Source organism: Arvicola amphibius, chromosome 3 (genome assembly GCF_903992535.2).
Source record: "Arvicola amphibius chromosome 3, mArvAmp1.2, whole genome shotgun sequence".
NCBI classification, from domain to species: Eukaryota; Metazoa; Chordata; class Mammalia; order Rodentia; family Cricetidae; genus Arvicola; species Arvicola amphibius.
The window spans coordinates 509,597-537,067 of NC_052049.1; the positions used below are offsets into that span (position 1 = coordinate 509,597).

A 27,471-nucleotide genomic window follows, 5' to 3' on the forward strand; every position below is an offset into this window, starting at 1 on the left:
AATAGTCATTTCCTAGAAACTTCCATCCAACTCTGTCTCCATCACCTGAGAAGCTACATTCCCTACACCTAAACAGGATGAAGCAGAGGATATGGACCAAGTCAACCTCAGCTGGTTTGCCCAAAGGTGAGCCTGGGTTGTGAGAGACAGTGGAGCCTGTCCTTGTTGGAGCCTGCCTTCCTCAATGTGACTTCAGTGGTGGTGATGGCTGTATTTGCTAACATGTCCCCAAATACAGCTGTGGACACTGATCTGCGAGTCCTTTCTTCTTCCTCACCCTCTCTCAGATAAAGGAGGTTAGGTGAGTGAACTGGTGAGGAAGGAGTCCCCATAGTGAGGTGAGTCCATTCCATCTCTGTCATGTCTGTGGCTGTGACATGGTTCTGTTTAGGGTAAGCAAAATTTGCACTGTTTTTTGCAGTCAAGAATCATCAGTATCAGCAACTCCAAAGGACTTCAGAAGTTCAAGGCTAGCCTGGACTACAGATCCTGTAGGAGAGAGAGACAAAGAGAGAGACAGAAATAGAGAGTAAGAGAGTGTGTGTGTGGGAGAGAGAGAGAGAGAGAGAGAGAGAGAGAGAGAGAGAGAGAGAGAGAACATAAAAGATTACACATCAAATGAGTCTATTTGTAGGAAATTCCAGAATAGGAAAAATACACAGAAAAAGGGGGAAAGGGGCTCATGGTTTCCTGGGAATGGGGTTCTTTGGAGGAAGTAGGTGCTAAAGATAAATTACTCTAGAAGTCAGACTTCTAGACTGACTGTGCTGTCACACCTAAGAACAGACTAATGGCCACTGGATTTAGAGTGGGAGAGTGGTCAGGCATGTGAATCAAATCTCAACAAAGCTGAAATGAACAGAGGCTGTGTACCAGGCATGGCATACAGAGAAAATGATGCATTTGTTCTTGAAGCCATTGTGTTAAAGAAGACAGGGCTCTGTAGGGAACCAGAGAAGTATCATCAGAACAAGCTGGGGCTCAAGAAAGAAGGGAGAAAGATCTCTCTGAAGGTAAGCAGGCCAAAGAACAAAAGCGGGTGATCCCCTCCAAGAGAGAAGCTGCAGGAGGAGATACAGAGATGGGTTTCAGAATTTAGCCAGTTGGGGAGGGGCTGGTTAGAGCCAGGTGGACCAACAAGGAACAGCAAGGACCCTGCCCCAGTCAAAGTCAAAGAGGAGCGTGCAGAGCCAGTTCATGCTGATGGGCCGAGCTGCTCCTTCATCGATGTGGAATTGAAAGAGGCCAGAGATAGGCAGACATTCAGGAAGGAAGGGAAAAGGATCCAGCCCAGCAGACCAGGACAGTTTGGTTCTACCTGCTCTCCCTTTCTTCCAGGTACCTTCCTGTGGTCTACCTCCGCCCGCTCTACGCAGAGCCTGGGTCTATCCCCTCCCCAGCCAAAGTAATTAAGAAGCGTTTCTAAGACCTAGATGACTCCTGGATTCTCCCTTCCAAAGGAGGACTCTAACACTCACCAACCTCTTTAATTTGGTATCTCAAGACCAACATTTGGAAGGGGGTGGAAGATGTCTCCCGCAAGAAACCTCAGAGAGTCAGAAACCAGGAGTCCACTGCAGGCCCTGTCTATCCTCATAGGTACCCTGTGTACATCTCCTTGGTTATGTGTAATACGGTAGAATGCAGTTGCTTTGGTTCCCAACTGCCTAGTAAAGTCCCAAAGCACAGGGGTCCAGTGCGTTCTGGGCCGCGGCCGCGGGGGGCGCTGCGCGAGCTGCTGTTAAAGCCCCGTCGCGGGCGCGCGCTCTCAGAGTGAGTCCGGCCGCTGCCCGCGCCGCTGTCTCTCGCTGCCCGGCCAAGCCTCGTCCGACTGCCCCGTCCGGGATCCAGGCTTCACGAGTCGCTCTCCGCGCACTATCCATACGCCCCGGGCTCTGAACCTCGGACGTGCACCTGAGAGCGCGGACGGAGGTCCAGGCCCGGCGGCGACATGGGGAAATTTCAGTCCAAGCACGGTGAGGTGCGGGCCAGAGCGGGAGGGTAGGGTGGCGATGGAGGAGGGTGAGGGGGCCTCCGCCACTCACTGTCCCTTCCTTTTTCCCCGCGACCTTCGGCCGTGCCGCAGCTGCAGCAGCCTGCAAGCGGAGAGAGAGCCCCGAAGGTAAGCCCCGGCGCAGCCAGGGCGCAAGGCGGCCCCCGGGCCGGATGCGCAGAGCTCCGAGCTTGAGGCGCGCCTTGCCTCGCGCCCTCGGGTGGGACACGCCATAGGTCTCCGGGAGCGCGTGGTCCTGGGGTTCTGGGGACGGGGTGGGCGCCTCGAGGCGGACTTGGCAGAAGCGCACCCCACGGGGCTTACGGTCTCCTTCCTTCTCCGTGGGTGCTGTGTTTCCCACGCGTTTGTGGGCGGGCCACAGGGGACAGCTTCGTGGTGTCCGCGTATGCGAGTGGCCGCAAAGGCGCGGAAGAGACCGAACGGCGCGCAGGAGGCAGCGGCGGCGTGGAACATCGCGCACGGGACAAGCAGGTAAGCGACCGAGTGGTGGGCGGGGTCGCGCAACCGCGGGCCTCCCAAGACTGGGAGAAGTGCCCTAGCTGTTCCTCTTATCACTGGGAGATGCAGAAACCATGACTCAGATGGCTGGCCTGAGCCAGGATAGCCTGTCCCTTCCCAGCATCTGGCATAGAATCCCAGAGGGGGATAGCGTGGAGGTACTGGAATCCCCACGCCCTAAGTTAGGGGTGGATTGGTGGCTCCACTTCTCCATCAGGAGGAGCTGGTGAAGAGGCTGAGGCAGAGATTGGAATCAGCTGGGACTATGAGATCAGTATTCCAGGCTTGAGGCATCCAAGGTGATGCCCAGGTGTATCTTATTACCACTTATATTTGCTGAGGAATTTTTGGTGGCCAACTGATGTCTCTGAACTTCTTGGTTGTCAGTGGGAACCTGGGATTCTTGTTCATGTCATGGGAAAGCATACCCTTGGAATCCCCACTTTGAGAGCAGTGGTGTTCAGAAAGGGGCACAATTTAGCTGACGAGAAAGTGTGTGTCTCTGGAGTTTGAGAGCCAGAGCATCTTTTCTGGAGAGTGCAGGTGCTTCTGGTGTAGTTGTGGAATTTTTTTTTTTTTTTTTGTGGGTGGGTGGGGTTCTGGCTTGCCTTGTTTCCTCTTTGCTTTGTTGTTCTTTCATGATAAGGCCTTTCTAATGTGGGAAGAGCAGAGTCTCAGCAGGACTGACTTAAGTATCTATAATCAACAACGCTGTGTTTCCTGGTTTTCCTTATCTAGCTGTGGCTCCTGGCCAGGTCGTACCTGGAGTTGAAGCCCTAGCCCAGTCATTACCCTCACTGGACTCAGGAATTCTTGAAGCCACATTGCTGCGCTGGTTCCTGGCAGCTTGGGCTGAACTAAGCAGCCCTTCCCCAGGTCTGGGAGGTACTCTGTCCTCACCTTGTGTCTTCTGTCTGGAAGGCTCAGTGGGGACAGTTAGAGCTGGGTCTGTGTCCTTTCTCAAATCCTTCTTTTCACAGTGTCCACTGTTCTGCCCAACTTAGTGTCCTCCCAGGAGCTGTTCCGTGAAGAGATCAGCCCTGATCACTACAGAACTTCCATACCATGAACCCTCAGAGGCTTGCCACAGACATTTGGGGGACTTGTTCTCATCTGCTCTTTTGCTTTTGACTCTGTTCCTGAGCTGCAGGGGTCTGTGCATCTATGCACATCTAAGACTCTTGGGTACCACGTCCTGCCCTGAGTGACCATCCTTGCTATTTCCAGAAGCTCTGCTGTGTGGCAGCGCCTATGTGGCTCTTTGCCTGGGGTGATCTAAAGGGAGGGGCACAGGTTTGTTAGCAATAACCAAGTGATGGTTTAGAAAGAAGCGTGTGACGTCAGAACTACTGTGGTCACAGGCTTTGAGGCAGGACTGACGGGGCTGTTGTTCAGGCAGCAGTTGGTGGTGGCTTTTCTCAGTGTAGATGAGTTGTCATCCATGGAACTCCGCTTAGGACAATTTCCTTATGTGTGCACTGTTCCACCAGACTACATTTAATTTCTCCAGCTCCCCCTAAAGCTGACAGGAAATTGCGCAGAAGACAAGAGTCACTGTTTTCTGCTGTGAATTAAACACAGATTTCCATTTAGCCCGAGGAAGGAGCATTCTGCTCACTCTAGTGATAGAGTTTTAACTTGGATTCTGAGGGATCTGCTTGTATAAGTTCAGGAGGCCATGAGAGCCATGTCCATGACTGTGGATATTCTACAGCTGTCTATAGCTGTAACAGGAAAGGACGTGGGTACTTAGCCTGTTGAGGGCTTGTGTGTGGTCATCTTGGGCAAACTTGAACTTCACAGTGTGACTCACTACCTCCACCCACATCTCTCTGGCCATTCTCTGTGTGCTGACATATCATACCTTTCAGAAGGAGATAACCTTGGAAAACATGGGAGTGACCAGTGTGAGACCCCGTGGTGCCTTCAGGGGCTGAACTCTAGACCAGGGCCGAATTCGCTGTGCAAACCTTGGCTTCTAGTTAAAACAAAACAAAAAAAAAAAATCAACCCTCATTATCACCTTGTCTGCAGGTTCATCAGAACTGGAAAAAGCTTTCTCGCCTCTACTCTGATTCCTTCTAACTATCTAGAATTCTCTGGAGCCGACTGGAGGACCTAAACCTTTTAGCTCTCCTGGTCCTGCTATGGCAGAGGTAGCCAGGCCTTACCTCATCTGAAAACTTACCTGCTTCTGCTAGGGAAGGGGAGATGTTAGCCTTTGAGAAACTCCTCATGTTTTGTCACGGCCTAAATACTTCCCTATTTCTGGTTGACATAGAGACATGACACACGGACTGTAAGCCACCTGCAGGGAAGATATGGAGCTCCAGGGAGGTGATGGGTCCTCACCTGCTAAGCTTGAGAGCCCCCAAGAGGAAGCAGTATTTCCCCGGGACTACCCACAGATCAGCTGGAAGGGAGGCCCTGGAGGTACCAGGTGGAAGCGGGTAGCCTGGGTGTCAGTCATCACAGCACTTCATTGTTACCCCTCGTTCTCTCTGTGCCCTCTGGGTCTGGCTTTTGGGACCCAAGTCTGACTCTTGAGAAGTTGGCAGAGAAGTGCATAGTGACCCAGGGCCCACTTTGGTGCAGGACACCAAGGACAATCCTGGGAGAACCTCAGAGAGCACTGAGGCTCCCCAAGATCAAGTGGTCAAGGGGCATTGAATCCCTGCCCTTTCCCTGCTTCTGAAGTTGCAGGTGTCTCACTGGCCCCCACATAATCTGTGATAAATTGAGTGGTTCTTACCGAAGGGGATTAGGATGATCTAGCAGAGGCCCCGGGAACCACCTTGCAGGAAATGCCTCTCTGAGAGGGGAGACAAAACTGGCCTGCGGACCCAACCTGGAGGGAGCTTGGAGTAATTTTCAGGCACATGGCTGAAGTTTACTTCCCACGCTGTGGATGGCGCTAAAGAGAAGGGAAGGGAGACACAGACCAGTGGGTTGTCCCTGTGTTGCAGAAAGTGTTGGCGTCATCTCAAGGGTTAAGGCCTCAAGAACTAGCCAAATGCCATGCACTCAGTGTCTGACCCAGTCTGGTACTTGTGGGAACTGCTGTGATGCACTCTGCCACTGAAAGGCAGTGCATACTTGGCTCTGCTTTTGCTCATTGTGTAGCACTCCGCCGTCTTATGGCAGGAGCCCTGGGACCCTGACCACGTGAGGCCACAGTTAGGGCTGTGGCCACAAAGGCTGGAGGGGCAGATTCCTGATGTCTACAGTGGGGAATCGGGTTGGCCTGCACAGCCTTCTGTGTGCATTGGTCGTTGGAGGTGTGTTCCCATGGGATTTGAGTTCTTTGAGAGGTTCAGGAAGACCAGCAAGTGCTCCCTGCCAGGCACAGAGGGAGCAGATATGTGCAGATGTGGATGTGCCCCCCTCTGCATCCGAGGAGCATCGTATAAAGTGCCTAGGCCAAGGCTCTAAGAATGTGGGGCATTTTGCCCCAGGCTGCCACCTAGACTGGGGGGTTTCATAGACAGCTGGGACTGAGGGTTGTATCTGGGTAGCTTGTCATGTCTAGGTTTCTAAAACAGCTTCAAATCACAGCTGCTGGAGGAGCTAAAATTTTGGCTTCCTAGAAGTATTAATTGGTAATTATTCCTCATTGAGATAGTGAATGAGAGATTAACACTCTTGACCAGAAGTCCTGTTCAACCTGGAGCCCTGGTGAGGAGTGAGGGGTCTGAGGTGAGCCCCTGGGGTAAGGCCAGTAGGAGGGGTATAAATAAGAACCATGGCTCCACCCAGATACAGAGGGATGGCCTGGCCTCATGGGCACTCTCCTAGAACTGTGGTCCAACTTTGCGTGCAGGAACAGGCTGGACAACTTCCCAGGGGCTACGGCTTGTCAAGAGCTTGATATGCAGGCTACATATCCAGACCCAGATGCTTCCCAGCATTAGGCACAGCCCTACTTGCTCTGTAGTCTGGGAGCAGGGATTTGTAGTTTCTGTGTCTTGATAAGCAAGAAGTAGACAGGACCATGTCTCACTCCCAAGCCTCAGTGGTGAGGTCAGGGGTACCCACTGGTCTTCTGCACAGAAGTCATTGAAAACCCTGGTCAGAGTGAACATTGGGAGCTCCAAATGCCACAGCCAACTAAAACATGACTTTTCCCCCATGGTCAAGAGGCAGGAAACTGTCTCTCTCCACAGTGCTGTGACTTAGCCGTGTGTCCATGTCTTGTGGCCTCTTCCACATGTCTCTGAAGCTCAGCTTAGCTTGTTTTCTGTGGCCTTGACTTCACATACTTCTCATATCGGGAGAGAAGAGGGGATGAATGTAAGGGTCTGTGATTGGATACTGGAGCTTGGCAGAGGCTATCCAGAGCTTCTCCCAGGCTAGTCCCCCAGGAAGTCAGTGCTAACCACCCGTATGTGGCTAGGAAGCCTTGCTCTTAGGAAAACTGAACTCTGTGGACATAGACCTGTTCTTCCTACAGGCGAGAGGAGCACCCGGAATGTTGCCTGTATCAGAAAGTCTGTGGTTATGAGGACAGGCTTGTATCACCCCAGGGGACTATGGGAAAGCTGACCCACAGCAGCTCATGAAGGCCGCTGTTCTTGACTGGCTGGTGGAGAAGTCCTACAGAGCCATGGGTCACAGGAAAGAGTTGTTCATGGAGAAAGCTCGTTTGTATAACCCCTGGATATATGCTGTATTACTGAGAGTGAGGTTGGCATCCGATGGAGCTGCCGTGGGTGCTCTTAGTGTGGACAGCACTGAGCGGTACGTACCCTCATGCCATTCAGCTCATCCACACAGAGGCTCTGCTCTGAGCCAGTGACCAGAATGAGCCCTGAGCCCTTGACAGACAGGGAAGGTGGTCAGGACACTTGTGACCGGAAGGGTCTGGTGAGTGTGTTACTGCTGTGTCTGTCTCCTCTTTATAACCTCCTGGTGGGCTTATCTTCTTACAGGAGATAGGGTCTGAACCCAAGAGGCCCCTATCCCTCCAACCCAAGCACTTCTGAGAAATCAGTTCTGTGTCTTGTGAGTTTTGTGGTCAGAGAGCGACCAGGTAGGGCAGGTCCCCAAAATCTGTCCTGGGTTATGTGAGAAAGAGGATGGGATAAGCCCTCATGCTGCACAGAACTGTCTGTGCCCGCTGGGACACTGTCCATGTGCTTGATCTGACATGCTGGCAAGCAGAGGCAGGTGGGGCCCAGGTGGCCATAGCTTCAGGAGAAACATGGGGCTCCAGGGTGGCTCCAGGGTCATTGGATCATGTGACTTAAATTAGGCTTCTTATATGTGAGGTGGCATATGGAAATTTATCCACCCAGCCCCCACCCCCTTCCTGTTGGCTTTCTATAGTTATATTGGGCTGTCAAACACGAATGCCCTCTGTCCACTGTGAGCATCCAGTATAGGTCACAGCATCTTGGACTACCCATTGGAGGATGATCCTTGGGTTCTATCCTGTTTTATTAACTGAGATTGGAGGGGTAACATTGAAACCTAGCCTAGAACATGGCCTGGCTACTGCCCCAGGCCTATGAGAGGTGAGAATAATTATCCCATGTGCTGGCTACCTCACCGGGTACATCTATGGCCTGTTAGATACTCTGGCCATCCTGGGCGGAGACACAGCACTGGCTTGGGCAAGACTGACTGGCTGGCTGGAGCTGCTACTGACAGATAAGCCTGTTAGTGATCAAAAGCCCTCAGTGGCCCCCAACCTGCCTCACAGCAGGCTGCGCCCCCCTGCCGGGCTGGTGTGTGCTGTAATCAGCTTTCACATTGATGGGAGATTTGGCAGCATCCGGCTGGCAGCCCTTCATGCCAGCATTGAACAAATTGGGTCTGTTCGATCCTGTTTGCCACGCACGGCTGGAATGTACTGATGGCAGGGAAGCCCTGCCGCCAGAAGGAAGGATTTGTTTGACTTTTGTTCTGCAGGATCTTCTCAGTTAACCATAGATCTAGTTTTGAGCCCTGAAATCAGAGAAGCTAAATAGCATGTAATATTTTAATACATAAATTCAAATGGAGATTATTTTAACATACCATCAGGCATCCTGGTGGATCGGTATCTAGAGCTCTGTGAAGGATGTTCTGTGTGCTGGGAAGCACAGCCCTTCCTGCTGCTTGTCCCCGGAATTGTAGTACTGCTAGCCATTGTTGCGGGTGGGGGAGGGGGACTGGCAGGGCCTCCTAGCATCTTTTATACCTGTGATGTGGAGTTCCAGAGTTGGCGTGTACACGGAAGGGAAATGAGATATTTGTATCTCCTTGAAGTGAAAGCCTGACCTCATTCTGCCTCTGAGGAAGAACCTGCATGAAATGGCCAACCTGGAAAAATAGGTCCCTTTTCCTTCCCGACCCAGGACCTGGCACAAAGCCATCACTTGAGGAACCTCCGGTGTTCTCCCAGAGAGACTGAGAGTACAGATGGCCTGACCAGACCCTTCCACTACCTTCTCACCCTGTCAGTGTGCTCTCCTGTCCTTCCTGTCCTGTTAGTGCTCTTGGTAAGAAAGTCTTGACTGCTCACCCAAAACTGCTGACTTCATACCCTGCTCAAGTGTCCCCTGTCCACTTAGTCCCCCTTTCCCATAGCTGACTGGGCTCCTCAACTACACTGGAATTGGGTCTCTAAGCTCTATGCAACCCTGGCTCTTGCCCTCCTGGGGGTGCTCAGAGCCCCCTATATATCTCACCCAGTTCAGGATGTCAAGCCCTTGAGTCTCCCAGATGAGTAGGGTGTCCCTAGACTTGGCTTGTCCTTATCATTCCCTGTGTCCTTATCATTCCCTGTGTAAGTGTTCCCTGGGGCTCCAGCTTGCTGCTCTCTCTTGTTGACTGGCAGGATTAGCCCTCGGGCTCCTATAGTGACTTACTAGGTGAAAAGCTTAGGCTAGGCTGGAGCTGCCTTCTGCTTGTGCCAACTCTAGGCCAGCCTCACCTTTACTGGGAGTCCTGGAGCCATTTTCCTGGGATTGGGGAGAGCTACTTTTAATCTGAAGATGACATTGTATTTTGAGAAAGATCAGTGGGGAAAAGGGGATCACACTTACACTTGCTTTGACAAATTCCTTGGAAAGTGTGCATGTGTGTGCGCATGCGTGTGCATGCGTGCGTGTGTGTGTGTGTGTGTGTGTGTGTGTGTGTGTGTGTGTGTGGCTCTACATGCTTCACAGTTGCGTCATAGGGAAGAGTGGGTTCCAGAAGGCTACGAGGATCCCTGGTGAAGCAAGCAGTGAAAGAAGGTGAAGCCAAGTGGAGCTCTAGTGGAACGCAGAGTCTAAAATGCTGAGATGAGGCCGCAGAGGATAGACATGGCCCAGCACAAGGCCTAGAAAGATGGCACAACACACTGTCAACGGAATACCGGCTGCAGTGGTCACCTTCTAGCAGCCTGATCTGTGTGGACTTCAGGGGAGATAAGGAATATGGTAAGGAAGTGTTTGGGGTAAAAGCAAAAAGTATTCCAAGCAGGGTGAGAGAAGCCACATCAGGGGGCATCTGAAGAGAAAAGATGAACGGTCAAAGAAGAAAGGTTTTAGGAATAAGGAGAGGAGGGTGCTCAGCTGGCTACAGACCCCACCTGCCGGAGCTTATCCTTAGGACCACTCAATTCCTACCCCAAGACCTCTTTTGGAAGGAGGCACTAAGACACAGCAGAGTTTGGCAGTTCACTGAAATCACACTGTATTGAGTTCTGGAGTCTGGACCCTAACCTGTGTGAGTCTCCTGACCCCTACCTCCCACCCATGAGCTACTATCCTGTCCCAGGGTTGCCTCCCTGATCAATACCTCAGCCATTACTAGGCTGAAGGAGGAGCTCGAGATAAGGGCTTCTGGATGCTTCGGAGGGTGCAGGACAGGATGGTGAGGGGACATCAGAGGAGAGGTAGCCTTGACAAGGTGGCTGTCCAGACATCACAGGGGCCCTGCCAGTGCAGAAGCCCCAAGGCAGGAGTAAACAGTGCAGTTCCAGGAGGAGAAGGATATACAGATAACTGACTACACCTACCTCCTAGGAGCTGCAGTAAACAATGACATGTGTGCTGAACTCTCTGAGGCTCTAGGAGGCTACTTACTGTCTGTGACAGGCATTACAGATAGAAGGGTTAGGTACAGGAAACTCTGGGGAGCGATGACCCCCCCCCCGCGCTGGACTTATGGGGATTCTGGAACCCACTCCATGGTTGTGGAGCAGGGAGGTGGCATAACCCTATCTTTACTTCAGACTTGTTTCAGATGATTTGGGCTTTTTAAAAAACACAGCTGGTGTTGCCTCTGAGAAAAGAGCCTATTGGCACTTTATCCTCGGACCCCGGCTGTGTTTTGAACAGTAGCCGATGGAGTCGGTGGTGGCTGGGCATGATTGGCAGGAGGAACCAATGGCATCTAATGATGTTGGGGATAAAAGCGTCATGCATGCCGTCTGTGGGAAGACCACTGAAATGGTGACCCCCCATCCCTTCCAGGCATAGCAAGGCGGCAGGAACTGGCCACTGTCTTGGCATGTTCATATCCTGACAGAAAGGGCATCAGCTCATCTGTGGGGAGGGAAAGCAGGCTAGAAGGTTCTTTGCACTTCATCTCAGGGTTCCTTTCGCTTGTGATGCATAGGGTATAGGACAGAGGTTAGCAAGAAACAGGAAGACAGGCGCCTGTTTGTGTGTTGGGGCTCCTCAGGAAGCAGTTAGGGGAGCGGTGGGTACCATATCTCTGTCCATGTTGCAGTGGCCCAGAGCCTTGGTGGGTGAAGAAACCAAGCCAGAGTTCTCACCTCTTGCTGGCCACCTCCAGCCCTAGCAGCCAGACTATGCTGGCCAGACCCTTTGGACCTGATTCATATCCTAGGAGCCCCTGCTGGGTACAGGCTGTCTACTCTTCTGTGTCTGGATAAACCTGGACTGACTTCCTTTCAGCTCTCCCTGCAGCTGCGCAGCCTTCAGCTGCCTGGAGCCGGTACCAATTTCTGAAACAGACTATTAACTAAGAGGTGACCATGTAAGCTTGTCATAGGGTCCCCACTAAATTTCCTTAGGGTAGGTTTGGAGGATCTAGGTTTGGCCTTTGTCCCTTTAAGGCCTTTATGCAGCTGCTGCCAGATAGCGTAGCTCTGAGACCCCCTTTGATCTTCACAGCCCAGCCAGGCAGCAGAGCCAGTGAGGGTACATTTCCACAGAGAGCACTTAACAAAAATGAACACCATTTATTGCTTTTTCTGAGTTGTGAGCTCCCCAGGGGCCTGGCGCCGGGTTTTAGCCTGCTTATCTCTGGTAAGAACACCACATCACACGGTACCTTCCAGAGTAAAACAAAAACAGTAACTTAGGGTTCAGGCATGTTCTCTTCCAGCTTTGGAATTAATCTGCCTTTGAAATGAGGAACATAAAGCTTTAATAGGAATGAAAAGAAACAAAGATGTCCAGTGGGCTTCCTGAGTAGCCGTCGAGATGGGAAGCTGTGTGGGGTCTGCGTTAAAAATATCTAAGCAGAGGCAGAGGGAGCTGAGTCTTGGGTTCTGTTTTGTGATTTTGCAACCTCTGTGGCCCGTGAGTGGTGACCATCGGAGAGAGCTGGCCATCCTTGTTGAAAGACAGCTGTGATATCAGGCATAACTGAAGAAAGATCATCAGTGTGTAGACCAGCTGCAAAGCGACTGCAGAACACCAAGGACTAAAGGAACAGCAGTGCAATGTCTAAGAGTGGAGACAGGGGAAGTTGTGAGCATGGTTGACGTTAGTTAATCCTTTGGGCAAGTGTGTGTGTGTGTGTGTGTGTGTGAGAGAGAGAGAGAGAGAGAGAGAGAGAGAGAGAGAGAGAGAGAGAGAGACTGTGTGTGCGTGTGTGTGGAGAGTGTGTGTGAGAGAGAGAGGGGGGAGAGAGTGTGAGTGTATGTGTGTGTATGTGTGTGAGAGGGGGAAGAGGGGAGAGAGTGAGTGTGGGGGGGAGAGAGAGTGTGTGTGTGTGTGTGTGTGAGAGAGAGAGAGAGAGAGAGAGAGAGAGAGAGAGAGAGAGAGAGACTGTGTGGAGAGAGAGAGAGACTGTGTGTGAGAGAGAGAAGGGGGAGAGTGTGTGAGTATCTGTGTGTGTGTATGTGTGTGAGAGGAGGGGAGGAGGGAGAGTGTGTGTGTGAGAGAGGGGGAGAGAGAGACTGCATGTGAGAGTGTGTGTGAGGGGGGAGAGGAAGGGGAGGGGGAGAGAGTGTAAATGGGGGGAGAGTGAGAGTCTGTGTGCGCGTGCGCGTGCGTGTGTGTGTGTGTGTGTGTGAGAGAGAGAGAGAGAGAGAGAGAGAGAGAGGAGAGACTGAGACTGTGTGTGAGGGGGGAGAGAGTGTGTGTGTGTGTGAGAGAGGTGCATGGCATGTAGTGAGTGCAGACATGAATACACAGGCTTCATAGACACATGCATGTATACATTTAATGTGTGTACTGAAAGCACTTTGCTTCAAGGTCTGCCCTCTGTTTCTGTGGATGCCTTGGTTTGCGATGGATTCCTGGGAAGGATGTGGAGTTTCCTTCCTTTGCTGAGGCCTGGGGCTAGTAGCCCTCTGCTTCCCACATGTGTGGGTTAATGTGCACGATACAAGTCACCTGAATCCTTCCTGGCAGCATCTCACGTAGCCAAAGTTTCTCCCACAAGTGGCCAGGTACATCCTTGTAATGCGTTCATCCAGTGACTCAGGCACCCTCTTCCACTGTCTAATATTCCCTGAGAACTAGCCATGGGCTGTGCTCCTCGGTGCTTGTGGACAGTAGACGGTCAGCTCCCCACAGGACATGATCGCTGATCAAATCCTGCAGCGAATGTGGGCCCTTTAGGGGACCATTTTTGGGAGCAGTGGGTATCGGGAATGTGGTCCACGCTATGCTTTCTATTTTGTCAAATGATGGAAAAGATGGTAGGAACAGGAGGAAGAGGATGATGGAAATATTTGTATTTTCTGGCCTGGACAGAAAATGGTGGAGAGCAAATACTGAAGGTGAAGGATGAGTGTGTTTTAGGAAACCCTGTCACTCTCCCAGATATCGATCTTTTATAAATTACAGGCTTCGGTTATCATAAAATTCCTGATGAAAATGGTCCAATCTCCCCATCTCCCCCCCCCACTAAAAAATATTTAGAGCAAAAACACCCTGCATATCTTAGAAGAAAGCAAGACGCTAACACGCACTTGCTGTGTTCCCTTCCTGTGGTGGCTTTGGAGCCATTGTCTTTGGACATCTTGTTTTGGATTCAGAAACTCAGGACCTCATGGCCCTCAGCCCCTGCAGGGGACCGCCAGGCACCGCAGGAACTGCTGGGCCCCTACTGCACATGTGTCGGAATTATTAAGCCCATAAAACTAGATTGTCACATCTGAAACTGTTTAGCTGCTGAAACTGAGACGGGACTTCAAAGCTGGCCAAGCGTTTCCAGACAGACGAGCGGGCTGGCACCTGGAAGTGGAATTCCAGCCCCTGGCGGCAGGCAGAGTGGCCTCCTCACCTTTTCCTAAGAAAACACTGTTCCTCAGAGCCTAGATGCCACACCTGGAAACCTATTTGAGGAACAAGGTCCCTGCATTTGAGGACTTTCAAAGCCATCCTCACCCGGGGTCCACTGCTTCCCAGCTCTAAGGCTGTCTACAGCCTACTTTCCCCTGTCTCCTCCTCGCCTCCTGCTTCTCCCGAATTCTTACTCCACTGGTACCTCCCCTGCAGCCTCTTCCCTTCATTTCCCTCTTGACCCTGCTGGCTCTGGCACTGTGACGGCCCTGGCTTCAGTCATGTCCTTCAAGGCTGACCCATGGGTTATGCCCTTATCTCGAGATGCCTGAGGGATGCCCACATTAATACCCCACGCAGCATCAGCGGCCTCCAAGCAGGAGCCCAGGTGTTCTTTTGGCTCCCTTGTCTCTCCTGCAGGCCTTCAGGTGCTTATAGCATACACTTGGGGTTCTGGCTGCTGTCCTGTACCCCTCCACTCTCTGACCCCACAGACATGGCGTCCTACAGCTCTGTCTTCCAGAGGCGATTCTAGCCTGGGCTCACCCCCAGCACCAGTCTTAGAGTGACCAGGACTGACACTGCAAACTTCCCCAAATGCTGTGGGAACGCTACACCCAAAGATCATCCTGGTGGCCTCTGTCATGTTGCTGGAGAGTTCTGTGGCTGGGTAGAATGGCTGCAGGGGTCTGTCAGGAATTAGGTTAATGTGGGTGATTTTTGTGATGGTCAGGAGCTGATGTTGGAGTGAACAGACATCCTAGTACTTGGCAGCCATGTGTTCTAGACCACACAGCCTTCACAGAGGCCCTATGGTGCCAGCTGTCCTGTTGGGCACAGCTCTGCACAGTGGCCTCACCTTCTGTCTCCTCTCCCCCAGAGTACCACTAAATCCCCACTTGTTTCTCTCTCCAACCCTGCCTGTTTCTGCCTCTATTTTTTTTAATCCGACTGTATCTGTCTCTCGCGTGTCCCTCCCCACAACCTCACCCCATCTCTGAGACATTTGACAAGGTCTGGCCATTCATCCTAGTCTGTGTTTGAGGGGGCACACAACATCAAGCTTGAAATTGATAGGTGGGGCCAGTGTTTCCACAAGCCTTAAAGGTTGTGGGCCGAGCGGAGATGTGGACTTAGTCACAGAGAATAGGACTCTGTGGGAGCTGTCACTGTCCACCTCTCCACCAGAGGCATGACTTACTCTACCTGAGTCTGGATTCTTCTGACAGCGGAAGTCCTTGGACCTGGCTTCAGGAAGGAAGATGTGGGCTTATCTCTTGCACTAGTCACCCAGATAGTTTTCTAGACAGGAGTAAATATTTGCCCCCTAGAGAAAGAAAATTCTCAGAAGCTGGGTGTGGTGACGCATACCTATAATTCCAGCACTTGGGAAGTGGAGACAGGAAGGCCAGCAGTTAGATACTGTCCAGCCCACAAGAGGCCCTGTCTTAACAACCCATTAAAAAGGAACCTATAGAGGAGCCTAAGGAGGGTTCTGGCCTCTTTGAAAGAATCGATTCCCATTCCTTTTGTCAAGAACCTGCATGTGTCCACCAGCATTTCTGGCTTTCACACAGCTGCCCTGGAAGCCCAGATGCTTAGCAGGTGCCCTTTTCCATATCTTCTTTCCAGAAGAAGGAAGCTTGGTTTCTAGAAACTCTGAGACAGGTTTAAAGGAACTTTATCTCTTGGTGCCAGTTTGTCTCTGGTCTGTTTGTGCGCCTCCAGCAGCCCAGTGGTATGCCCTGAAGAGTCTACACTTGCCTGACCCTTGCACTAGGCCCAGGTGAAGACAATGTTCTCACATGTCTGAGTTTGGGGACTTCAGGCAGTGAGAAGCTAGCACACAGTTATCCTGAGGCCCATCTGCCTGTGCTTATATTCTCAGAGCTGCCTATGGTGAATGGGCATTTGGAAGACGCTGAGGCCCTGTAGGTGATATGATCCAGGAACATGACCCTCTTTCAAGGACAGGTGTGTCACCATCTCTGATTCTGCTGTGTGCTGACCGCAGGACAAGTTGCCCACTGACTTAGGGAACTAGGACTCTGGGTTTGTTGGAAACTTCCCCACTTGCTGCTGCCACCAAGCGGCAATTATAGGGAATGTTTGTGGACTTGTGACCGGAGCCAGCCCGGGGGCCTCTTACCTCCTGAATGCCCTGAATGGGATGATGGAACAAGGCAGGGTTGTGGAGAAGTGTGGGCCCCTCATTTTGGGTGTGAATAAACGGGTGTTTGTAGGATGTAGACTATCCATGAATATAGCCAGCAGGGCAAGGGAGCCCCTTAGGCCAACACAAGTTAATCCCGAACACAAAATAGATGCTTTTCACCTTATTTATGGGTCATGTTCCCACTGTGGCATGGGCCCCACCATCATCTCACTGGTCCCCATCAGAGATTGGAGTATAAGATGTTTTAAGGGCAGCGAGCAGGGCCTGGGATAGGGTGAGTACTGGAGGGAGGTGCCCCTGGTCAGACACTGAAGAGATGTGCAGAATGCTAAACTGGAGTTTCATCAGGCATCCGGGGTCCATACTGACCAGTACAGGGCCAGACATCGGTGTCTAGCAACTAGAGTTTAAAGAGATGTAACGCTTGACCTGAGAGGAATGGCTTCAGAGGCAGGGTCTGGCAGAGGGTGTGGCTCAGGTTCCTCAGGAGGAACTGAAGTGAATGAGACTGTCACAACAGGGGTAGGTATTGTCTGCCTCTGACAGCCTTGCCTAAGTCACAGGGACTTGGCTGTATTGGGGAGGGGGCTCCACTTCTGGCCAGTGGCCCGGCACAGGTTTTATATGATGTAATTAAAGCCCTTGGCTCTTCTATTTAACTAAAGCAGCTCAGATTAGAGGGCATTTCTATGTAGGCAGGACAGATTTGACTTAAATCACCAGGCAGAGGCCAGAATTACCCCACAAACATTCATTTTCTTCTTTGATCCAGGGCCTCTGCAGCCACCCCTGGGCTAGTGCTTAAAATCCTCTGTTCTGGGGTTTGGTGTATGCTGACTGTCTGCTGCAGTGGCCCTGCCCACACGGTGTGGCCTTGGTCAATTATAGCAGCCCTGTCCTATTATTGTAGCCTCAGGAATGTCCCAGGAGACCAGCCTAGAATTTACGTAGGACTTTTTTCTTGTATCTTTTCTTCTTTCCTTGCAGTGCATCCCACGCAAGCTCTCTTCCATTAGACCCATCCCAGCTCTCTTTCTGAATTCAATCTCCTTGTTTCTCCATCTACCAGTGCTTTTAAAGTCCGTGCAACGCTCCAAAACCTGGTACTCAATTATTTTTAAAATAAATGGAAGGTATTCATGAAAGCTAGTGGTTCCAGCCTGACACACAGGATAAAGAATGGTATGCTGTCATAGTAAGTCAGAGACTGGCAGCCCTAGGCTCTAGCCTTCAGCTGTATCTCATCTTGGGGTGCTGTACCCATTAATTTCTCAGTGAGATGAGATTCACCTGTTGATTTCCTTCAAGCTCTGACCAAGAGCGAATGGCCCTGGAGTTCCATGGGGGAAGGGACTGAGAATCTTGGGGATCCTCTCTGATCTCGGTTCGCACCACTTTAGAGGCCCGTCCTGGAGGCAGGTGATCAGGAGATGCCCATCTTAGTGCCTGCTCCACTTGCCCCCATCATTTAACGGTGACTCGAGTCTCCAACCCTCTCCCTGGCATCAGCCAGCATGGGTTTCCCTGCATAACTGCATTTTTCCAGCAGTAATCTACAACCCCGGGATTTGCAATCAGACACTGGACCTGTCAGCCACAGCACCCTGGATCCGTCCAGGATAAAGCTGAGTCTGGGAGGTCCATGTCCTTAGATTCCAGCTTCCATGCCTCACAGAGAGCTTTACAAGTTTCTATGATTTCAAAGGAAAAAAAGGCCCCAAATCAGGCTCTTAGAAATGACTAGATTTCATCTTATGTCACCTGGGACAAACTGGCCCTTGTCCCTCTAGACTCGGGTCTCCAGTCTCAGAAGGACATGGCACCTTGCAGTTCAGTAAAATCAGATCTTCTGAGCCTTGAGTCTGTGGCTATTTGGTCAGTGAATGAAGGGGACACCTACACCTTTTTAAGAAGGGGGTCTTACTGCGCAGTCCCAGCTGTCCTGAGACTTGCTAAGTAGACCATGCTGGCCTCAAATTCAGAGATCCTCTGCCTCTCTCCCAAGCGGTATGATAAAGGGTGAAATGCTACCACACGCAGCTAGAAAGGGGACTTTTTAATAATTATGAGGTTTTCCCATTAAGACGATCTTCAGTGTAATCCCCTAAATGGCATCCTAAGAACAAGCTATATAGTAGGCAGCCTCTCCCTAATGGTTCCCATGAGTTGGGAGGTCCAGAGAGAGACGATTGAGGTATTTATGAGATGCAGATATGAGCAGGGTCTCCTCTACTTCCTGGTCCTAGTCATTCACTGTTGACCATTTTGATCTTCTGCCATGAGGGCTCCTCAAATGCTGTTTCCCAAAATCAGTGCGCAGCAAAAAAAAAAAAAAAACAAAACAAAAAAAAAAAACAAAAACTAGGGAGGAGCTCCTCCCTCTTCCCCCTGCTGCACTCCGGGGTAGCCCTAAGGAGCCTATCCTGGTTTCTACTCCTTTCAGGAGCCCAACACTGGGTTTGTCCTTACCAACCTCGCATAGCTAGTACCCAGAATACGGCTGTACTCCTGTCTGTCCCTTGCACCTGGGCGTTTCTGGTATTCCTCTTCCACATTCTGCACAAGAATCAGCCTGTTCATTCAGGCTTGGGCCTTTTCATGGTTATGGTCTTGTTTGCTACTAGAAGCAGAATTATCTCCCCACTCTATCACAAAGGCATCAGGTTTTTACATATGCTCTGCCATTCCATGCTCTGAGTTTGAGTGAGGCCTGTGTCCTGCAGAACCCACAAGGTGGTGCTAGGCAGCCTGCCAGGCATCCCATATTCGCCAGTGAGGAATAGGGTGAGTGGTGTTTCTTGGTTCCTGTGGTCACTGACAGAGTAAGAATGTGCAGAACTGTACCTGGAATACTCAGTCTTCTGGATGAGATTTAAAATTGGGGAACCTTGTCATTTTCAAACTGCCTCCAGCTACAAACCAAAAGCATCCTTTGGCCCATGTTACCCCTAGGGACACTGTCATCTGGCCGATTGGATGGGTCTTAGCTTCCCATCGACTTGAGGCCTCTCAGAGCTTTGAAGCCACCTGGAGTCAAACATAAATGCCAGGAAACCGGTGGGAAATGCTCCTGGGGGCCCTAAGAGTGGGGCTGGGGGCTACGAGTTCCCCCCACCATGAAGGGCCCTTTGATTACAGCTGGCTTCCATGGAACATTTTATATTTCCTTTCCTGTAGCCTTTGCTTCTGTGGATTATTTACAAGAACCATGCGAGCTTTTGTTCTGCAGTGTTTTCTTGGCTTAAACATCGCCTGGATGTGTTTGAAGTCCTTCCCATTTTTCCATAACTGGTCTTGAGATCAGCTGTGGGCCAAGGGAGTTTCTTGGCAGCCAACCTTGCTCCTCGGTCCAGGACTGGAGGAGACAGTGGCCCCTCTGCAGCTCCAGTGAATGCCATCCTGAGTTGATTCCATGGGTACCATAGGGGCAGCTTTAATGCCAGGTAGGGTTCTTGGTCTCAAGGCTTATACTTTGGGGTTGGCTGTGTTCTGGAAAAGACTCCAGCACATGTTCCTTGTGCGTTCTGTTGTATGAAGCTGGGATGGTGTATGGGGGCCTACAGACTGAGAGGCTTCTCCAGGTCTGATGCTGGCGTGTATTCAGGTCTCAGCCTCACAGAGTTCCTATCTGTTGTCTTCCTCGGCTCTGCTGAGCCTTATCGTCACGTTGCCCTGTTCTTTTGCAGGAGCTTCCCAATGGGGATCCCAAGGAGGGGCCTTTCTGGGAGGACACAGGCTCTCTAGAAGGTGAGTCCAGCTACAGCAAATGCTCCCAGACTTCACCCTGACCTTAGGGCTCACACCACAGACCCCTCAATACTGGCATACAAGAGCCAGGATTGTTCCTCCTCTCAAGAGTGGTTAGTTCTTGAGTAAGCACCAGCCTTAATTACCCGTGATTCTTTACCAGGCAGGCAGCAGCAAAATGTTGAACTACAGTATCTCCACACACTTGTTCACTTAGTGTTTGTAGTTCTGGGACTGAACAGGGAGGCTCGGCTTCATGGGCTGGCACTCTTGAATTCTGAGCTAACATGATTATACAGTGTGGAGTGGTGGAGAAGTCCTAAACATGCCACTTGTGACTTGTCTTCCTCTGCTGAGCCTCATGGTCATATGAACCCCATCTGAGTCACTATCATGTGTGCAATTTTGTTAGAGTCACCCCACACAGAAATGTGGTAAGTTCGTCCAGTCTGCTAGTAGGTGCAAAGGACCGGCCCACAGACCCACCTTCAGACAGCAGCTGAAGCCCAGAGGGGTTCCCAGAGCTGCCTGCTGGAAGTCAAGCCCTGTATCCTCTTAGCTCAAACCTGGACAGACACCTGACCGATGGCCCTGGGCCCCTCTCCTGAGCAAACAGCTTGAGACCCAGGAACTATGGGAACCCAGCACCCAGGGAGTCAGGGGAGACAAGACTGCTTGGCCATCAGATAGCCTTATAAGTGTCCTTATAAGTGGGTTCCAAATTAAAGGTGTTGGAAAATGACCATGAGAATGGGAAGAAAAGTCTGGTGAGGACTCTGGATTGGAGATCACTCTTACAATCTTGAAGGTCCTTCTCCTACCCCATCCATACAATGTCAGCCTGGAGGAGACAGATTGCTCACTGGGGGTCACTATGGGATACATGTGCAGCAAGGGCTTACCAGGTTGAGGCTAACCCAGGTGAGGCCTCTCTCTACTTTCCTATTCTACAGGAACATCCTTAGCTCAGGGCCTTGTAGAACAGGAGAGGACATAGTCAACCACTTCCCCTGTCCTCATGCTACTCACATGGGACAAGCCCCTGCCTCACCTCCTCTTGTTCCCTCAGTTGTGCTGCCCCCTGAGAAGTCTGAGGGCCATGAGGGCCAGGGGCAGCTCTTCAGCATGGACGATGGGGAGAAGGCAGCCACCCATGAGGGCCCGTTAAGAGTCAGCAAGAAGCACTTGAACATCGATGTAAGTCCTCTTCCCTGCACATCTACAGGAGGGGTCTCTAGGGGCCAGGATGAGTAGTGGTGGTCCTAAAAGGGGAACCGTGGACATTCTAGCCCTGGGGTCTCCTTAGCTTCCCTGAGACCTTAAAGCAGGACTAAAATGTGCTGCTCTGGTGGGCCGCATGGTATTGCTGTGGACCTGGCCATGCTGGGCAGATGGATCTCCATATGTAATGTCATCCAGCACTACTAGACAGGCAATAACAGTGGGATCTCCTACCCCACAGGCAAAGGAGCATGAACACTCTGTTCTAATTCTTCTTACTCAAAGTGGTCTTGAGTATTTGCATACACAGGCACAGATACCACAGGGGAGAAACGGAGTCATGAGGCATAGAGTTAGTACATCACTGGGGTGGGGGTGGAGCTGGACAAGGACAGGGATTGAGGTTTGCAAGCCAACTGCCCTTCAGCTTCTTTGTCCTGGCTGGAAACTAGGAAGACCCACAGCTGACTTCCTTGTATCCCTGCGTACCACCTACAGGCCCTCCAGTGTGATGTCTCCGTGGAAGAAGACAACCGCCAAGAGTGGACATTCACACTGTACGACTTTGACAACAGTGGGAAAGTCACCAGAGAGGTAATGTGCCCACGGGCGTCAAACCACCCATAGGATGGGGCTCAGGTCAGAGGTGCGGAACCAGTCTGGTTCAGTAGACAGATGTCTGAGTTGTCAGACGGAGAGACAGAATGAATCTTGGGAGGAGGAAAAGACTAGAACTTTCCTGAGATAGAAGGGGAGGCAGTTAGGGGACCCACTTTTATAGCCTCTGCTAGCTGGTATTGCTTTTCTCTGAAGTCTACAATCTCCTTATCAAGTCCAGCATGGCCTTTCTCTATAGCTGTGATGTCCCTAGGCCAAGCCTGGGTGAACAACCCTTCATGGGGCAGCCTGAGTTCTTGGGGTTTCCCTGCTCCATTGAGCTGTGTCCAGGAAGGCAGAGGAAGCATCTGCATGTGACATTGATGCTGGAAAGCTTACCTGCTTGTTTATCTAATTTTGGAATGTAAAAGATATGGCTTTAGAGACAGTCAGCAGGACTACCTTTAAGCCAGGCATGGCATCCTGGGCAATTCTGGGTATAAGGTAAGGCAGTCTCTGATGGGGAGTAAAAGTGGACCCAAGGTGCCTGCTGTAGCAAGATGGTGAGCACATGCTTGGTAAAGGTCTCTTGAAATCTGTCATGTTGGTCCCAGGACATGTCCAGCCTGATGCACACCATCTATGAGGTTGTTGACGCCTCTGTCAATCATTCCTCGGGCAGCAGCAAGACCCTGCGAGTGAAGCTAACTGTCAGCCCCGAGCCCTCCAGCAAGAGGAAGGAATGTCCTACTGGCCAAGGTGAGGGGTCTATGCCAGGAGCCTTCCTGTTCAGATGGCGCTGTCTCTATGAGTGGGCCGCTCCTACAACCACCTGATTTACGCTTCACACTTGCTCTTCTCCGTAGCACTTGCCTCCCCACTACTGACCCCTGGATATTGGCATCATTCAGGTCCCCTGTCTGCTTTCACTCAAAAACTTTGTTTCCACAATGTCCCAAGCAGGACCTGGTACCTGGGAGTGGACAAAACTGTTTGCTCAGTGAGCGGATGGATGAGCAAGAAAAGTAATTCATCAACAAAGGGCAGAGTGGTGTATAGACCTCCAACCCAAGCACTAGGGGTTCAACAGGGTTAAACGTTCAAGGCCAGCACTGGTCATGGCGTGACTGTGCGTCATAAAATACGACAATAAAACAGAATGAGTGGATGGATGGATTCATACGACACGGAGAATGAGTGGGTGAAGGACAGGCAGAAGAATGTCTGAGTCAAAGCTAGGATCGGCAGGTACGTAAGGCATGAACAAACGCATGCACCGTGAGGCAAAAAGAATGTAACACCTTTCTTTCAGACCGGGAGTCCACTCGTGGCAGAACAGAGAGTGAGCTCACAGAGGACCCCCGAGCGGCTGATAGAAGGCTGTCTACCTACAGCAGGTGAAGTGTGGGGTCAGGTGGTCGCATCCTGCAGGCCTCCCCGGGTTCCTGTCAGGAAGCGTGGGGAAATAGGTAGGCCCTGTGTGCTGAAGGGTGATGTACCTGGGTGAGGCTGAGTAAAATGCTCTGCAAATGGAAGCAAGCAGGGGCCACTGTGGCACCAGTGAGGTGACCTGGGGTGGGAACCTGGGTCCCGGTAGGCTGCCGTAACGAGCTGTGAACCTTAATTCTCTGGACAACACATATTACCCAACGGCTTCCCTTCTGCCTTCTTTAGACAGTGGGTGCTAGTCAAAGTCCCCACTTCACCTCCTAGACAACCGTCCACCTCCACAGGCACTCCTGCCATGTCTGTAGCTCTGGCCTATCCTCTCTGCTCCACACAGGAAGCCCAGTGCTGATTCCCAGCCCTGCTCTGTGCGAGTACCCTACTGTGTGGATGAGAACACAGAGCGCAGGAACCACTACCTGGACCTTGCAGGCATCGAGAACTACACATCTAAGTTTGGTCCTGGTAGGTACTAGAGAACCCCCCAGCTCGGATCTGCCCTCTTGGTGTAGAGTCCTCCCTGGAGGTGCAGGCAGGAAAGGGTAGGCTCTGGAATTTCAATGGTGCCGGGTCTCAGGTGTCCACACCCCGCCTGGGCATCCCATCACCCTTTGCATAGATGTGAACTCACACTTACCCTCCAGCCACTGTCAGGGACCTGGGAAGCAAGGTGATTAAACATCCGGGTGTGTGTAAGAGGCATGCCTTGGCTTAGGGAAAATGGAGATTTCCAGGACTGGAAAGCTCCGGAGCCTTCCAGGATTGCCAGGTTGTGTAGAATAGGTGCACAGCGAGTACTGTAGATACTTGTACTGCTCTACTCCACGTTCCTTTCTGATGCTGTGCCTCCTATAGCCGTTAGAGATTCATGAGCTGCAGCCTGGCAAGTCCCCCACTAGCACCCCTTCCCACTAGGAATTTCTGGGGTCCACTGTGGCAGTATCTCTGATAAATCCCTCCAATCTGTTCCAGATAACCTGGGCTAGAGGTCCCTGGTTGAAGCTCATCCTCACCTGGGAGGGACTGGCTCCGTGTGCTTAGTTCTAGAGCTTCAGTCCTCTGATAAGGGCATCTGAAGAGGTAGAAGGGGATCCAAAGAGTTTACTGGGGAGTCTGACCACAAGTAGCCCCCCCGTACTGAGGGTACTGCACAGGGCCAACCCTAAGGGTTAAGTATTTCATGAAGCTGCAACCAGGTTATTCTGGAAGTCTGCTTGTTCTCTCTCCTCTCTCCCCCCTTCCTCCTTCCCTCTGGGAGTATTATGGAGAGAGGGAAGGGGGACATATTAAGGGGTCCTTCACTGGAGTGTTCCCTTAATAGGACACAACTTTCTGATGTCCTCTCATGTCCTAGACAGAGCCATGACTATGCCAGTAGACAATCTCTAGTAATAGGACCCACAACAGGGATAAAGGGCCAGCTGAACCAGGCAGCAAGTTGCCAGGGTGGCCAAGCCTCTTTAAAGAGTAACACAGTGATATCCAGGGTCCTTAATGTGGGGCTGACTCCCATCTGGAATATAAGATAGATCTGGTACTGAGCTGTGACCCAGTCGGCAGGTCACTTCTGTTGCAAACCTACAGTGCAGGTATGACATGTGTCCCAAGCCTTACTCTGGGCCACCACTGTGTCTTGTCCCCAGGGTCACCACCTGAGCAGGCCAGGCAAGATCATCATGGCAGGGCCACACACATTCCAAGCAGGTCCCGATCACAGGAGTCGGATGCCCACGCTGTACACCACCGCAGGTCCCAGGTCCTGGCTGACCATGTCGTACCAACTAATGAGTCTGCTGTCCGGGCCCTGGCTGCACAACCCCGGCTCAAGGGGCAGGAGAAGCAGTTCCTCAGGTCACCCAAGGGTCCAGGAAAACCTCTTGGGACAACAGGCAGCAGCAAGCCAGGGAAAACACTCAGCTATTGCCTGCAGGCTGCCCCGCTGCCCCAGGGTGCTCAGGATGGCCACCACCTTCCACAGCCCCCACCACAGCCTCCACCTCAGCCCTATGGTCACAAGCGGTACCGGCAGAAGGGCAGAGATGGCCACTCACCACTCAAGGGACATGGCCAGCCTACCATGGTGGAGCATGAAGTGGTTCGGGACCTGCCTCCCATGCTGGGGCCTGAGGGCTACATGGTGCCTGTGATCCAGAGGCATGAACACCACCATCACCATGAACACCACCACCACCATCACCACCACCACTTCCACCCATCCTAGCACCCAAACAAGTACTCTGCCCACATGCCCTCAGGGACATAGAGCAGGTGCTGGCATGTGCCCAGAAGAGAGTACAGCATTCCCTGGCCCAACACCCAGCTGCAGATGTCGAGATGGCACCAGGCTGGATATTCATGGACAGATCCTTCCTTCTCCATGCCATTTGGATACCAGTACATTTGATGCAGCTGATGGTTCCCAGTAACAAGTGCTCCTGCGTGATTCATAAAGCCCATACACGAGGACAGAAAAGCATCAGCTCTTACTTTTGCTGCACACCGTGGTCCTGGGATGTTCGAGAGACTGTGCCTAGACACTCTTCATATCCTTTGACCTTTGGGTGCCCTGCATTGCTCCTGGCACAAGGCCAGGAGCCAATGGAGATGAAAGCTGTCTGTGAGGTTTATTCATTATAAAGTCCACAGGCTGGGCTTGCGAAGTGGTTCTTCAGTGCACCACGTCCTTAGTTTCCCACATGATGGCAAGCAAAGAAAACAAAGAGGTCAGCAGCTGTGGAGAGGGCATGAGTGGCTTGGTCTCCAGAGCTTCCAGCATCCTAGGTGGATGCAGGTAAGACACAGGTTGAGAAGGATCGGCTACCACACTGGAGGCCCTCACCTAGGCTGTGCTCATTCTTGTACCATAGCCAACTGACACCTAAGTGTCCCTTCTACGAGGGCTGCAAGGGTATGGGAACCTTAACAAGCCAAGGTCTTTGGACTCCACCAGAACAGGATCCTATAAAGGCAATTTTTTACCTCTCGTGAGTTTGTACAGGTGGCATTATGCCTTCTTAGCGTAATACGAAATAGTGCATTCTGTAACATGCCATACCTTGTATTAAAACAGACTTTTCTGAGCACTGTGGTCAGTCTACCTATACCTTGTAGCTGCTGGTGAAGATGAAGGTACGTGTTATGAAGGCTGAGTGCTGTAGAACCATCTTGGCTAATGCTGGTTGAAGTTCACAATTCCATAGTAATTCTTCTAAGATATATTTTTGGACTGGTCTAAGGAAAATCAGAACCCTAAACCCAGAATTCAGCTCATGCTGACAGAACACTGGGCACCATATCTGCTTACATGGTCACGGCTTATGCGGACTGTTGAGAAGCAATACTTTATCCTCTCCTTAAACACTAAATCCTATGGAATTCCTGGAGATCTGAGTGTGATATCTTCTGTGAGCTGTCCCACATGCATAGGGAGACCTGGGGATTATCAGCCAACTCCATCCAGCTGAAGGACCAAGCCTTAGATAGCAAGGTCCTCCGTGGCAGTGCTACTTGTATGAGGCTGTACTACATGTATGAGGCTTATAGAGATGGGAAAGCATTTGTAAACAAGATGGAAAAAAAAAGCCAAAACAAAAGTCAGATAGTTTAGATAGATGTGGGAGGCTACAATTCAAGACCACCCTGGACTATATATAGTGAGACTGCCTTGTTCTCCAGCAGCTAGCCCCTGTGGATGTGGTCACTAGTGTCTGCAGATGTATTTGAGGATGGTGGTCTGCTGAGGTGCAGTAACGTGGCCAGGGTTGATGCAGGGCTCCATGACCGTCCAGAAGTAAAACTGCAATGTAATATTGCGTCTACTCTGTGCTGGGTGCCAGGACGGTGTCTCCATGGGGTTGGTGGTACCTGGCGGCAGGAAAGGCCTTGGTTGTGTTAAGTGAAGGCTGCAGTTGCTGTGTGTTCTTAGAACTGAACATCTTGATATTTGTACATTCCCAAATAAAAACCACCAAGGGAACAAAGGTGTTACCAAGACGCCCCTTTCTCAGCAGGCACCCCATCACTTTCAGGATAAACCTTTCGACTCTGGGTTCTAGTCAAATGCTCTCATCCTTAGACAAATTCTGTGTTGCGTCCTTACAAAGGCAGTATTGAGCTTGCAGTTATTAACCCTAACGAGCAGGCAGGAGAGTTTCCTTTAGTATTTTTGTAGTGCCTCTCTGAGGCAGGAGGCTCAACCCTAACCCCGAGTCGGCCCCGCAATGGACCTCTCTGAGGATCTCTGGAAAGAAATGAGTCAGTGCATCTTCTCCCATCACTAAATTTCATAGTAAGTGAGACACATAGGTTCTTCAAAC

The 27,471-nt window shown here is 51.4% G+C and overlaps 1 protein-coding gene across 1 annotated transcript; it reads left to right on the forward strand.

The window, feature by feature from the left end:
• The first annotated feature begins 1,787 nt into the window (after positions 1 to 1,787).
• Positions 1,788 to 27,103, forward strand: Nkd2 (NKD inhibitor of WNT signaling pathway 2). Its single transcript, XM_038321267.2, has 10 exons — positions 1,788 to 1,976; positions 2,087 to 2,122; positions 2,376 to 2,485; positions 19,831 to 19,891; positions 20,961 to 21,088; positions 21,611 to 21,706; positions 22,324 to 22,468; positions 23,022 to 23,106; positions 23,493 to 23,620; positions 24,799 to 27,103. Exons 1-10 carry the CDS (start codon positions 1,952 to 1,954, stop codon positions 25,374 to 25,376), a joined length of 1,392 nt encoding a protein of 463 aa, XP_038177195.1. The 5' UTR covers positions 1,788 to 1,951; the 3' UTR covers positions 25,377 to 27,103.
• The last annotated feature ends 368 nt before the right edge of the window (positions 27,104 to 27,471 follow it).

Coding starts and splice junctions, on each gene's coding strand:
- Nkd2 (XM_038321267.2), top strand. CDS start 1,952: ATGGGGAAATTTCAGTCCAAGCACG. Junction 19,892..20,960: donor GGACACAGGCTCTCTAGAAG/GTGAGTCCAGCT, acceptor TTGTTCCCTCAG/TTGTGCTGCCCCCTGAGAAG. Junction 21,089..21,610: donor AGAAGCACTTGAACATCGAT/GTAAGTCCTCTT, acceptor TACCACCTACAG/GCCCTCCAGTGTGATGTCTC.